Below are 12,133 nucleotides of genomic sequence, written 5' to 3' on the forward strand. Positions count from 1 at the left end.
ATTACCTCTGTTACCCCACATTGCATCAACCAACTTCAACCTCTTGTTCTTCCAAGCTTCAGTGTCATACTGTCATGTGCTTCCACACCATGGCCCGAGTCATCGGCATAATCAGTCGTCACATCCTCATCCTCCAGCACGTCATTCTAAGATTCATTTATGGAGAATGCAACATGCAAGAGCAAACTTGGGTTTGGAAATGGTGGAATGTCCTCTCATCCAGGATCTTAAATCTATTCTTTAGTGGCGTCAGTCCTAGGACAATTCCTATAAGAAAACTCATTAAGATGGTACTTGATTTTCTTGAAGGATAAAAGAACACGACTGACATGCATATCCAACATCTCCTAGTTATAACTTAACTTCAGGAATAATTATCCCATCATGTCGAGCCATGCTGTTAGCATCATGGGGCTAATCATTTCCAGCCAGTAACACATGGTGATGCAAGCGGGGGGCGGTGGGAGGCCGCGGGAGCGACGAGCAGACGGCGCCCTTAGACAACTGCCGTAAGGGAGAAGGAGGGCGTTGCGTTTTGCATGCGGGAGATGTTAGGTGCTGATCTGACGGCTGCGAGAGGCCAGATCGAACGGCTCAAGAGAGCACCGTTCTGGATCCTGGCCGGTCGCCGGCGCCAGCGCCCTCCGGACTCTGCCTGCAATGCAAAGAAAACGAAATTACACAGAAGCACACAGATCTCTCCATCGCGAAGAACACTGCCTCCTGCGTTCTTCACCCTCTGCAAAATATCTCGTCCCCTTGCGCTCGCTCGGGAAGGCTAGGGTTTCAGGGTTCTCCTCAATCGGAATCAGTCTGGGACTCGCCCTTCAAATTCGCCCGGAGACGGAGCCCTCCTCCCCCGGCCCATCCACGGCGGCCACCATTTCTGTCCCGTTCTTCTCAATCGGCATATTTCCGCTGGTTGGTTCGTGGTACGTACGGATTCGATTTCGTTGTGTGCCCTCCCTTTCCGGTTCGGTTCTTGATCGATACAGGCGACAAGGAAACCAGTATTATCAGTAGCTAAGGTTAATTCGACCCTCTAGTTACATTGTTATTCCGTTAATGTCGTAAATCGGATGTGCAAGCTGCGAAGTAAGCAAGTACTACTGAATTTAGCTTATTGTTGATGATGCGTCCAGTAGCTTCTTTCTTGTTTGCCGAAGAAGGTTTAGGTTTTCATCGACTGATACTGAAGAGGGTTTAGGTTTTCATCATCATATGAATTATCTCTAATGTGATTAGGTTATCTTCATATGCTTCATTTTGATCTCATTATAATTTCTATACAAGATGCGAAGTCAGCAAGTACTGAATTCAGCTTATTGTTGATGATGCGTTTAGTAGATTCTTTCTTTGCTCAGCAATTTGATGAACACACCAATTAACAATTGATACTGAAGGGGGTTCAAAATTATCTCTAATGTGGGTAAATTATCTTCATATGCTTCATTTTGATCTCATTATAGTTTATGTTTTAGTCCAGCATTCTGGATACCCAATCCCAACTAGCACTCGATGGAGGATCTCCCGGAGGCACTGCTGGCAGAGATCATCAAGAGGGTTACCAAAAGAAGTGACTTGAATTCTCTTTCCCTTGTCTCGAAGCGTCTCTTCGCCATCCAGGCTGAGCAAAAAGGGTCCATCCGGGTTGGTTGTGGCCTTTGCCTTGCCACTGAAGCTTTGGTGTCACTCTTCTCCCGGTTCCCCAATTTGTGGAAAGTAGAGATCGATTACGCTGGCTGGACACCTTCCCACGGGGATCAGTTGGACAACCATGACTTCTTTGTGATTATATCTTGCTGTCCCTCTCTAACCGATCTCACACTAAGTTTCTGTTCACAAATCGATGACACCGGTCTTGGTTATCTATGCTACAGCGAGAAATTGACTTCCCTCAGGCTGAACTCTGCAACTGAAATAACTTCTAGTGGACTTCTCTCGGTCGCAGTTGGTTGCAAGAGTCTGTCTTCCCTCCACCTTATAAACTGTGAGAAAGTAGGCAGTACCGAGTGGCTGGAGTATCTAGGCTTGAATGGATCGTTGGAAGAACTTGTACTCAGGAATTGCAATGGAATCAGCCTGTATGACCTCATAATGCTCGGTCCAGGATGGATGAAGCTACGTAAGTTTGAATTTCGAATGGGAGGATTATGGGATGTTCATGAGGGATATGATCATATGGAAATCGATGGTTAGTCATGAAGCTGACAATTGATGTTTCATGCTGCCATGATTGTTGTTTGGCTTGTGAGCAGTTAATTTGGGGAAAATTGCCAGGGAGAAGAATGAGATTTCGAGGGTCTTCTAGTTGATTATTTTTAGGGAAAACTTTGTTTTTGCCACTCTAGCTTTTGCCCACTTTGCTTATGCCACTCTAGAATTTGACATTTCACTTTTGCCACTCTTAGCTTTCGACAATACATCACTTTTGCCATTCTGTGGCAAAAGCAAAATTCTCAAAGTGGCAATTGTGATACATCGCAAAAGCTAAGAGTGGCAAAAGTGAAATGAAAAATTATCATTTTTGCCATGGAATGGCATTTGTGATGTATTGTCAAAAGCTAAGAGTGGCAAAAGTGAGATGTCAAATTCTAGAGTGGCATAAGCAAAGTGGGCAAAAACCAGAGTGGCAAAAACAAAGTTTTCCCTTTTTTTATTAAGATGTCATGCTGTAATATCTGTCACCAAGAGACTTAACACAACAAATTATTGGAGCTTTCATCAATTAAAACATCAACATCCTGGACCATTACACTGGAAAACAGTACAGAAATGCCGGCCATGCAGCTTGCCGGTACTTTGTCCCTTGTTAATTCATGTTACTTTTCTGGAACAAATGTAAGATGGCATGGTCTGTTGTTCTGCTATGGTGGAATTCAGGATCCTATATCAGAAGAATTTACTAGAGGACTGTTGATCACTTGTTTCCACAGATTATTCCAGATGCAGAAGTAAACTCAGAAGAGAAAGATGACAGGATGTTAGCATCTTCAAATGGTATGGGGTGCACAGCCCTGAAAGTATGGAATTAGTATACACTAGGTGGTTTTCGCATGTTACTTGAAGGCTATCATCCTTTATGGAGCAGTCTACTCTCGGAAGGTATGCATCACAGTCTGTGTTGTTTTATGATGCCTAAGTGGACCTTATTTTGCATGTGTGATCAGGCTTCACCTTTTGTGCAAAAAATATCAGGCTTCACCTCTTTATATAACAAATTCTCCTATTCAATATTCCAGCCCAAAATGGGAGAATTAACAGCACGATCGGTTTAAGTGGCAGGTGCTCACGGTCTTCATCAGCTAGTTGCCCATGGGGTCAGTGGTGAAATGTAGCTGAAGAAATCTCTCTGTATTCTGCAATTGGATGAAATTTGGGCAGCCATGTGGGTCTCAGAAGGCAAAACAAAAAGCTATTGAGATGATGCTTGATAAGTTATTGCAAACTTTCACTGTGGTTTGCAGCTGTTATGCAGTATAGACAATATAAAAATATCCACTGGGGAAAATATAATCTGCTTACTTAGTGTAAACTAAATTAATTGCTAATTGCTCTATTGCTGTACTAATTCCTAGTTCAAATTGGATCTTCATCCTGACAGGAAATTTCAGAGTGTTTTTTTTAAAACAATGTTAGAGTGTTTTATTGTATTTGCCCATCATTTCTGTATGTCATAATAAATGAAGTTGCCCAAATGAGAGGTTGATTTTATGAGATCCATTTTCTTCCTTGATGGATAAGAGAAGGAATTCAAATCCATGAATGAAGTACATAATTTGCCAGATCCATTTTTTCTATCGATGCAACTACAGAGGTCTTACATTCTTGTACTCCTTATGTGGCTCATTATTGCATATCTATCTACTAATTCACTAAGCTCCCTGGGTAGAAAGCCCCAGGAGCGATTCGGCGGTGAATTTGGCTGGTCGCGTCGATTTTGACTTGGTCGTAGAGAGCTGGTCGTGTGTGGGCCTTTTGGGTCAACGTATAGTATGGGCTGGGCTTTCTTTGAGTTGGGATGGGGGGGTTTCTCTTCTGGTTGGTGCTTTTCTGCGGCGTGGCGGCTGGGAGCGGGTCGCCGGGCACGTGTTGTTCGACCGTGGGAGCGGGGCTGTGTATGGAAAGGAAATCGGCTGCTGTTGGGAAGGGATTTGCTTCGCCGTCGCTGGCTCTGGGGTTTGCTGCGGCTTCAGTGCCGGCGTGTCACACTGGTGTCCTCATGTGTGTTTGTGGAGAGAAGGGACACGATTTGGGGCGGTTGGTGTTCTTGTGAGAGGAGGCGATTTGGTGCTAGCCTATCAGCTCTTGGGCATGGTTGCCTTCTGTGGCTGCACTTGGGGGAGGTCTAGGTCAGCCGCTGCTCCGGCCGGTGCGTGCTTGTTGGTTCGTCACGCCGGCTGGCAGGCCTGGTGAGTATTCCTCCCGTTCCCCCTCTCCTCTTTTTGGTGTGCGGCGACAGGAATGGAGGGCCACGGTCCACGAGACGCCCATATCCCCATTGAGAAACAGCGGCATGGTGAGCTCGAGGAGACCGGTGCCGACGCAGTTCCAGTGACCGATCTTTTTCGATATCACGAGGGATCCTATCGGCATGATCTGCTAATTTTTGGGTCCTTTTTATTGTTTTTATTGGCCATTGCGGCCTAGAATCAGTCCTTCATATGAAGTTTGCTTACATTTCTTTGTCTCTAGGGCATAATAAACGTTGTGACTCAAAGATAACATCATCGTTACGGGTTTTAATCATTCAGTTTACTAACATAAATGTGATCGATTGTTGTTCTTGAAACTTAATCGCCGGAATGGATCCTAATTAATCAACAGGAGCCATGCTTGGATTTGGATGGACATCGGAATGTTGCAGTATGCGAATTGAATATCTGCAAATGTCACATTTGTATGTTCATGGTTCTACAGATTATGATCTTATATAATTATTAGTGTTAGGTCTGCTTATATATGAAAAAATATGTATGTGTAATAGACTGTATAGACTCAGATTACTTTTATTTGCTTTATGTTGTAATTGACAGTACAGACTCGGGCTGCTCTGATTTGTATGTTGGACTGTCAGAATTGCTACAAAATAACTATCTAGCCTAGCGGTAACTTTTTGGGAAATCCTCATTACTCTGAATGACAACCTTGTGTTTAGTTAAAGAAAAATATGATACATTTGATCTTGTTGCTCCACCCATCCGGGCCTGTGATTGTCGTTTCATCGTGAAGTGGTTCAGTGTAGAAAATAAATGTGATTGCAAGTCCAGCAAGTGATCTTAAACATGCTCTCATTCCTAACCCTCTCATTCGAAGCATGATGGCACCACCTGAAAAAAAAAGAAACATGGTAGCACAGAGAATTGGTTTGCCCTACCACCACCAGAGAACCAAAAGGAAGAAACTTTGCGTCATAGTAATAAATTGTCTGTATTTATTGACCCTATTCTTTATTCATTAAATTGTGTGGACATGACATGTAAAACAGAGTTTGTATAGTGGCTTGAATTTATCTGAAATTGGTTCATTTTACTGGTTACCCTTAATGATGTGTCTATGCAAGAATATGTTTAGCTGCATGGTGGAAAACTTTGTGTACTGTGGAAGGTTGCATTCAAGACAAGTGTATGTCATGCGTTGTTCGACGGAAATTGAAGGCATGAAGTGATGGACAGGTAAATATGTTTATGTTAATTGTTAAATTAGTCCTAGATTTTGAAAGCATTCTGGATCTATTGGTTTTTGTATCTGACCATTGTCAAATGTCAAATATATGTATTGTGTCTATAGAGAAACGGATACATCTTCTGAAGATAAGAGAATAAAACAGAGATTCGAGGATTGTCATGGGTTCTTCAATGCATGACATAGACAATGCTCATATTATAAATGAACAAAACAAAGGTTTAAATAGAGATTGGGGAGTGCAGTGAACAGTTGGCTAGGTGGAGGAGGACAGGATGATGAGAAATGCCGAAGTAGTTTGAGGAAGAGAAAGGTTTTGTGGACCTCTCAAAAATGATTTTGTAGCAATCTAGCATGGCCCAACTGTAAAAACATTTCACTTATGATTATGTTTTGCATTTATCCACATGTGTGATAGTTGAGATTAGTGATTGCTTTTGCACCTATTTCACCACTGTTGTCTTTTGATTGGTGATGCCATAGAAACACAAAAGAATATAATGGGCAACTATTCAACATTACGGTCAAAATCTCAAGATTGGGTTGAAGAAATTATATTGTTTGAGGTAGGTGTTTAGTGTTTTTTTTATCAAATGTGAAGTTACAAAACATGTTTAACATCGTAGCTCCTTAAATGTTGATAGAAAATAAACGGCGCAGCAATCCTTCTAGTATATAATGATGCTGCAAGCACTCGAGAGCTCTAAGCTCGATTCTGAGCAGAGTAGCTGTGATTTGAGCATTCGGTCGAATAAGAACGTTAGGGCATTTCTAACCGATCCCCTATTCGGCGTTAGAGGAGTAAAAAGTCGGTCGGTTTTACTCCTCTAACGCGCACCTAACCAATCCCCCAAAATGGTTAGTGCAGTAAAAATTATCCTCCGATGCCTCTCCTTCCCTAAATATGAAGGAAATATCCCTAAAGGCAATAATAAAGTTGTTATTTTATATTTCCTTATTCATGATAAATGTTTATTATTCATGCTAGAATTGTATTGATCGGAAACACAAATACATGTGTGAATACATAGAGAAACACTGTGTCCCTGGTGAGCCTCTACTTGACTAGCTCGTTGATCAAAGAAGGTTAAGGTTTCCTAACCATGGACATGAGTTGTCATTTGATAACGGGATCACATCATTAGAATGGACAAGACCCATCCGTTAGCTTAGCATATTGATCGTTCAATTTTATTGCTATTGCTTTCTTCATGTCAATTACATATTCCTTCGACTATGAGATTATGCAACTCCCGGATACCGTAGGAATACCTTGTGTGCTATCAAACGTCACAACGTAACTGGGTGATTATAAAGATGCTCTACAGGTATCTCCGAAGGTGTTTGTTGGGTTGGCATAGATCGAGATTAGGATTTGTCACTCCGAGTATCAGAGAGGTATCTCTGGGCCCTCTCGATAATGCACATCATAAGAAGCCTTGCAAGCAAAGTGACTAATGAGTTAGTTACAAGATGATGTATTACGGAACGAGTAAAGAGACTTGCCGGTAACGAGATTGAACTAGGTATGTGAATACCGACGATCGAATCTCGGGCAAGTAACATATCGATGACAAAAGGGAATAACGTATGTTGTCATAACGATTCGGTCGATAAAGATCTTCGTAGAATATGTAGGAGCCAATATGAGCATCCAGGTTTCGCTATTGGTTATTGACCAGAGAGGTATCTCGGTCATGTCTACATAGTTTTCGAACCTGTAGGGTCCGAACGCTTAACGTTCAATGACGATTTAATATTACATGAGTTATGTGATTTGGTGACCGAATGTTGTTCGGAGTCCCGGATGAGATCACAGACAAGATGAGGAGTCTCCAAATGGTCGAGAGGTAAAGATTGATATATAGGATGATAGTATTCGGACACCGGAAGTGTTCCGGATAGTATCGGGTATTTATCGGAGTACCGGGGAGGGGGGGGGGGGGTTACCGGAAGCCTCGGGGGAAAGATATGGGCCATATGGGCCATAGGAGGGGAGCACACCAGCCCACAAGGGGTGGCGCCCCCCCAAGGAAGGAGGCCGAGTGGGAGAAGGGAAAGAGGGGGTTCGGCCCCCCTTTCCTTCTCTCCTTCCTCTTCCCTTTTCCCCCTCCGGCAAATATGGAAGGGGGGAGGCGAATTGGGGAGGACCCGAAGTAGGATTCCTCCTACTTGGGGCGCACCCTTGCTGCTCCCCTCCCCCTCCCACCTATATATATGTGAGGAGGGGCCGCCTAGAACACACAACATCAATTGTTAGCCCTGTGCGGTGCCCCCTCCATATTTTACACCCCTGGTCATATTCTCGCGATGCTTAGGCGAAGCCCTGCACGGATCACTTCACCATCACTGTCACCACACCGTCGTGTTGACGGAACTCATCTACTTCCCGACACATTGTTGGATCAAGAAGGTGAGGGACGTCATCGCGCTGAACGTGTGCAGAACTCAGAGGTGCCATACGTTCGGTGCTTGATCGGTCGGAGCTAGAAGAAGTTCGACTACATCAACCGTGTTGTCAAATGCTTCCGCTTTCGGTCTACGAGGGTACGTAGACACACTCTCCCCCTCGTTTCTATGCATCTCCTAGATAGATCTTGCGTGAGCGTAGGAATTTTTTTGAAATTGCATGCTACGTTTCGCAATAATGGTATCAGAGCCAGGTCTATGCGTAGATGATATGCACGAGTAGAACACAAAGAGTTGTGGGCGGTGATTGTCATACTGCTTACCACCAATGTCTTATTTTGATTCGGCGGTATCGTTGGATGAAGCGGCCCGGACCAACCTTACATGTCCATGTTCATGAGACCGGTTCCATCGACAAACATGCAACTAGTTTTGCATAAAGGTGGCTGGTGGGTGTCTGTTTCTCCTACTTTAGTTCAATTGAATTAGACTGCGGCCGGTCCTTGTTGAAGGTTAAAACAACAAACTTGATAAATCACCGTTGTGGTTTTGATGCGTAGGTAAGAACGGTTCTTGCTAGAAGCCCGTAGCAGCCACGTAAAACTTGCAACAACAAAGTAGATGACGTCTAACTTGTTTTTGCAGGGCATGTTGTGATGTGATATGGTCAAGACATGATGTGATATACGTCATTGTATGAGATGATCATGTTTTGTAAAAGTTATCGGCAACCGGCAGGAGGCTTATGGTTCTCTCTTTATTGTATGAAATGCAAACGCCATGTAATTGCTTTACTTTATCACTATGCGTTAGCGATGGTTGTAGAAGCAATAGTTGGCGAGACGACCACGACGCTACGATGGAGATCAAGGTGTCAAGCCGGTGACGATGGAGATCACGATGATGCTTTGGAGATGGAGATCAAAAGCACAAGATGGTGATGGCCATATCATGTCACATATTTTGATTGCATGTGATGTTTATCTTTTATGCATCTTATTTTGCTTAGTAAGGCGGTACCATTATAAGATGATCCCTTCACTAAATTTCAAGGTATAAGTGTTCTCCCTGAGTATGCACCGTTGCGACAGTTCGTCGTGTTGAGACACCACATGATGATCGGGTGTGATAGACTCTACGTTCACATACAACGGGTGCAAGACAGTTTTGCACATGCAGAATACTCGGGTTAAACTTGACTAGCCTAGCATGTACAAACATGGCCTCGGAACACTAGAGACAAAAAGCTCGAACGTCAATCATATAGTAGATATGATCAACATAGAGATGTTCACCATTGATGACTACTCCATCTCACGTGATGATCGGACATGGCTTACTTGATTTGGATCACGTATCATTTAGATGACTTGAGGGATGCTATCTAAGTGGGAGTTCTTAAGTAATTTGATTAATTGAACTTAATTTATCATGAACTTAGTCCTGATAGTTTTTGCATATCTATGTTGTAGATCAATGGCCCGTGCTACCGTTCCCTTGACTTTTAATGCGTTCCTAGAGAAAGCTAAGTTGAAAGATGATGGTAGCAACTACACGGACTGGGTCCGTAACTTGAGAATTATCCTCATTGCTGCATAGAAGAATTATGTCCTTGATGCACCGTGCTACTGCTTGAGCTTGCGTTGGGTTTTCCCTTGAAGAGGAAAGGGTGATGCGGAAAAGTAGAGATAAGTATTTCCCTCAGTTTGAGAACCAAGGTATCAATCCAGTAGGAGACAACGCACAAATCACCGAATACCTGCACAAACAATCAAACAACTTGCACCCAACGCGATAAAGGGGTTGTCGTGGGATTGTCACGGCAGATGTCCTAGTGTGAGGACTTAGTCGTGGAGCCATCACAACTAGGTTAGCTTAAAGGGGTTAAACGGGACAAAGGACACAAGGAATTTATACTGGTTCGACCCCTTGCGGTGAAGGTAAAGGCCTAATCCAGTTTGAGGTGGTATTGCTTATGTCTCGATTACCAGGGAGCGAATACGCTTGGCCTAGTTCTCGGTTGTTGTCTCTCCCCTAAGCCGCTGCCAGGTCGTCCCCTTATATACACGGGTTGACACCCTGCGGCCTACAGAGTCCCGGCCGGCTCATAAACGTATCCGGCTCGGTGACTTAATTACAATTTCCTTATAGTACAAGCTACATACATATGGCGGTTACACTTGCGGGCCTTAAGCCGCCTTTGGACCTTGGGCTCTTCATAGTCATCCTTATGAACCGCCATCTTCGATTCCTTCATGGGCTCTGTCTTGTAAGTCGCCAGGAGTTAACCTGGCCCCTCCTGGGTGGGTTAACTCAGTAGCTATATCCCCAACATTAGGCCCCAGGTTGATTTGAACTTGTTCACATCAACCTTCAACACTTAGAAAAATTCCTTCTTCGTTACCTTCACGAAAACTTGTAACTCGCCGTGACGTCATCCTCTGGAATCATGATAACCCGCCATGACGTCACCTGTCATTTATTTTACTCAAAACCAAAATCTTTAATGTACCTCCTCATTTGAATGAATCTTTGAAAAGCCATGATGTCATCCTCTGGAATCATGATAACCCGCCATGACGTCACCTGTCATTTATTTTACTCAAAACCAAAATCTTTAATGTACCTCCTCATTTGAATGAATCTCTGAAAATCGAGGCGTCTATATTGTCACATATCTGTTTTTTGGTCTCCTCGATTCCCGCGCTTGTCACTTATCCATTTGCCTTATAAATAGAGTCAGGGGTCTCTTTCACTTCCCCCCGTGCCTCTTCGTCTTGTCTTCTTCCTCACGACGCCCTAGCACGCGAGCTTCGCCGCCACCGTCAACCTTCACCTCTGCTCCGACGACGGCCGCTGCATCAACCTGTTCGGTCCAGATTTCATCCGCGCTCCTCCGCTGCTCAATCAGTCTCGGTTAGTCCTTCTTCTTCCTCTCCATATAGATCCATTAGGGTTTCGATAGAGTTCATCACAGTTCGTCCTCGTTCGTTGCCGTAGCACTCCTTTTTGACTTGAGCTTGGTATCCTTCCTGCGCGGTAGTGCTCATAGTATTTATTTTCACTATCTGGGCATCTCATGTCAAACGAAAACTCGATCTGGATCTTATGAACTGCTCAAGCACCGTAATTTAGGTCTAAATATTTTCCATTTATCTGACGTGCCGTAGATCCAAAATTACAGCACCAATATGTAAAAACTGTTTTTCTGAACACTTCTCCATTTCCTCATCCGCAGATCTGTTCTTTCAACATCGGTATAAGCGGCTTAACTCAAAAAATAGTAACCCGCCAGGTATCATTAGTCCCCTTTTAAGCCGCCACTAGTTCTTTGGTAATCTTGAAATATCAATCTCCGGCTTAATACCTGGTCATGCTTCATTATTATTTGTCCTTGAACCGTAAGCCGGCTTAACCATGTGAACTTAAACCGACATAAAATTTTCTTTTTCAGAAATGGCTAAGACGTATACTTCTTGCAATTGGGTCAAATCCCGGGTTACCGAGGAATAACTGAACAATTATGTTGCCACTGGCGCCTTAGCCAAGAAGGAGGATATTCACTGGAGAGCTCCTGGTGATGAAGTCCCTCCTCAACCCAAAGAGGGAGAAGTAATCGTTTTTACTGATCACTTGGGTCGGGGGTTCAGCCCTCCCGGCTCAAATTTTTTCCGTGATGTACTTCATTTCCTCCAACTGCATCCTCAAGACATCGGACCCAACTCCGTGTCTAATATTTGCAACTTTCAAGTATTCTGTGAAGCCTACCTTCAAGAAGAGCCCACGGTTGATCTGTTCAGGGAATTCTATTATTTAAACCACCAAACTAAATTTGTTGATGGGCCATGCCAAGAACTTGGTGGAGTCATTATTCAGAAGAGGAAAGATGTCAGTTTTCCTCATGCCAAGCTGCATAGCCACCCCAAGGATTGGAACCAGACTTGGTTCTATGTTAAAGATACCTCTCCAACTGGTGAGAGTCCTCTGCCGGGTTACCGCGATCACCGGATTAACAACAACCATCCGCTTCCCCAACGGC

At 43.8% G+C, this 12,133-nt stretch overlaps 1 protein-coding gene across 9 annotated transcripts; it reads left to right on the forward strand.

The window, feature by feature from the left end:
• Positions 1–629: 629 nt before the first annotated feature.
• Positions 630–5,346, forward strand: LOC109744555 (F-box/LRR-repeat protein 14). Of its 9 annotated transcripts, none has more exons than XM_040389059.3 (4): positions 630–932; positions 1,482–2,125; positions 2,937–3,105; positions 3,280–5,346. In XM_040389059.3, the coding sequence occupies exons 2-3, from the start codon at positions 1,519–1,521 to the stop codon at positions 2,975–2,977; spliced, it is 648 nt and encodes a 215-aa protein (XP_040244993.1). In that variant the 5' UTR covers positions 630–932; positions 1,482–1,518; the 3' UTR covers positions 2,978–3,105; positions 3,280–5,346. The 9 variants fall into 9 exon arrangements, with proteins under 9 accessions (XP_040244993.1, XP_020159302.1, XP_040244992.1 ...); XM_040389058.3 differs by having other exon boundaries at positions 632–932; positions 3,286–5,346; XM_073499968.1 differs by having other exon boundaries at positions 635–932; positions 1,482–3,105; positions 3,286–4,412; positions 4,828–5,346.
• Positions 5,347–12,133: the final 6,787 nt, after the last annotated feature.

This window comes from Aegilops tauschii, chromosome 5 (genome assembly GCF_002575655.3).
Source record: "Aegilops tauschii subsp. strangulata cultivar AL8/78 chromosome 5, Aet v6.0, whole genome shotgun sequence".
NCBI lineage: Eukaryota > Viridiplantae > Streptophyta > Magnoliopsida > Poales > Poaceae > Aegilops > Aegilops tauschii.

What these genes read in the sequence shown, in the direction of transcription:
- LOC109744555 (XM_020303713.4), top strand. Translation starts at nt 1,519, where the DNA reads ATGGAGGATCTCCCGGAGGCACTGCTGGCAGAGATCATCAAGAGGGTT.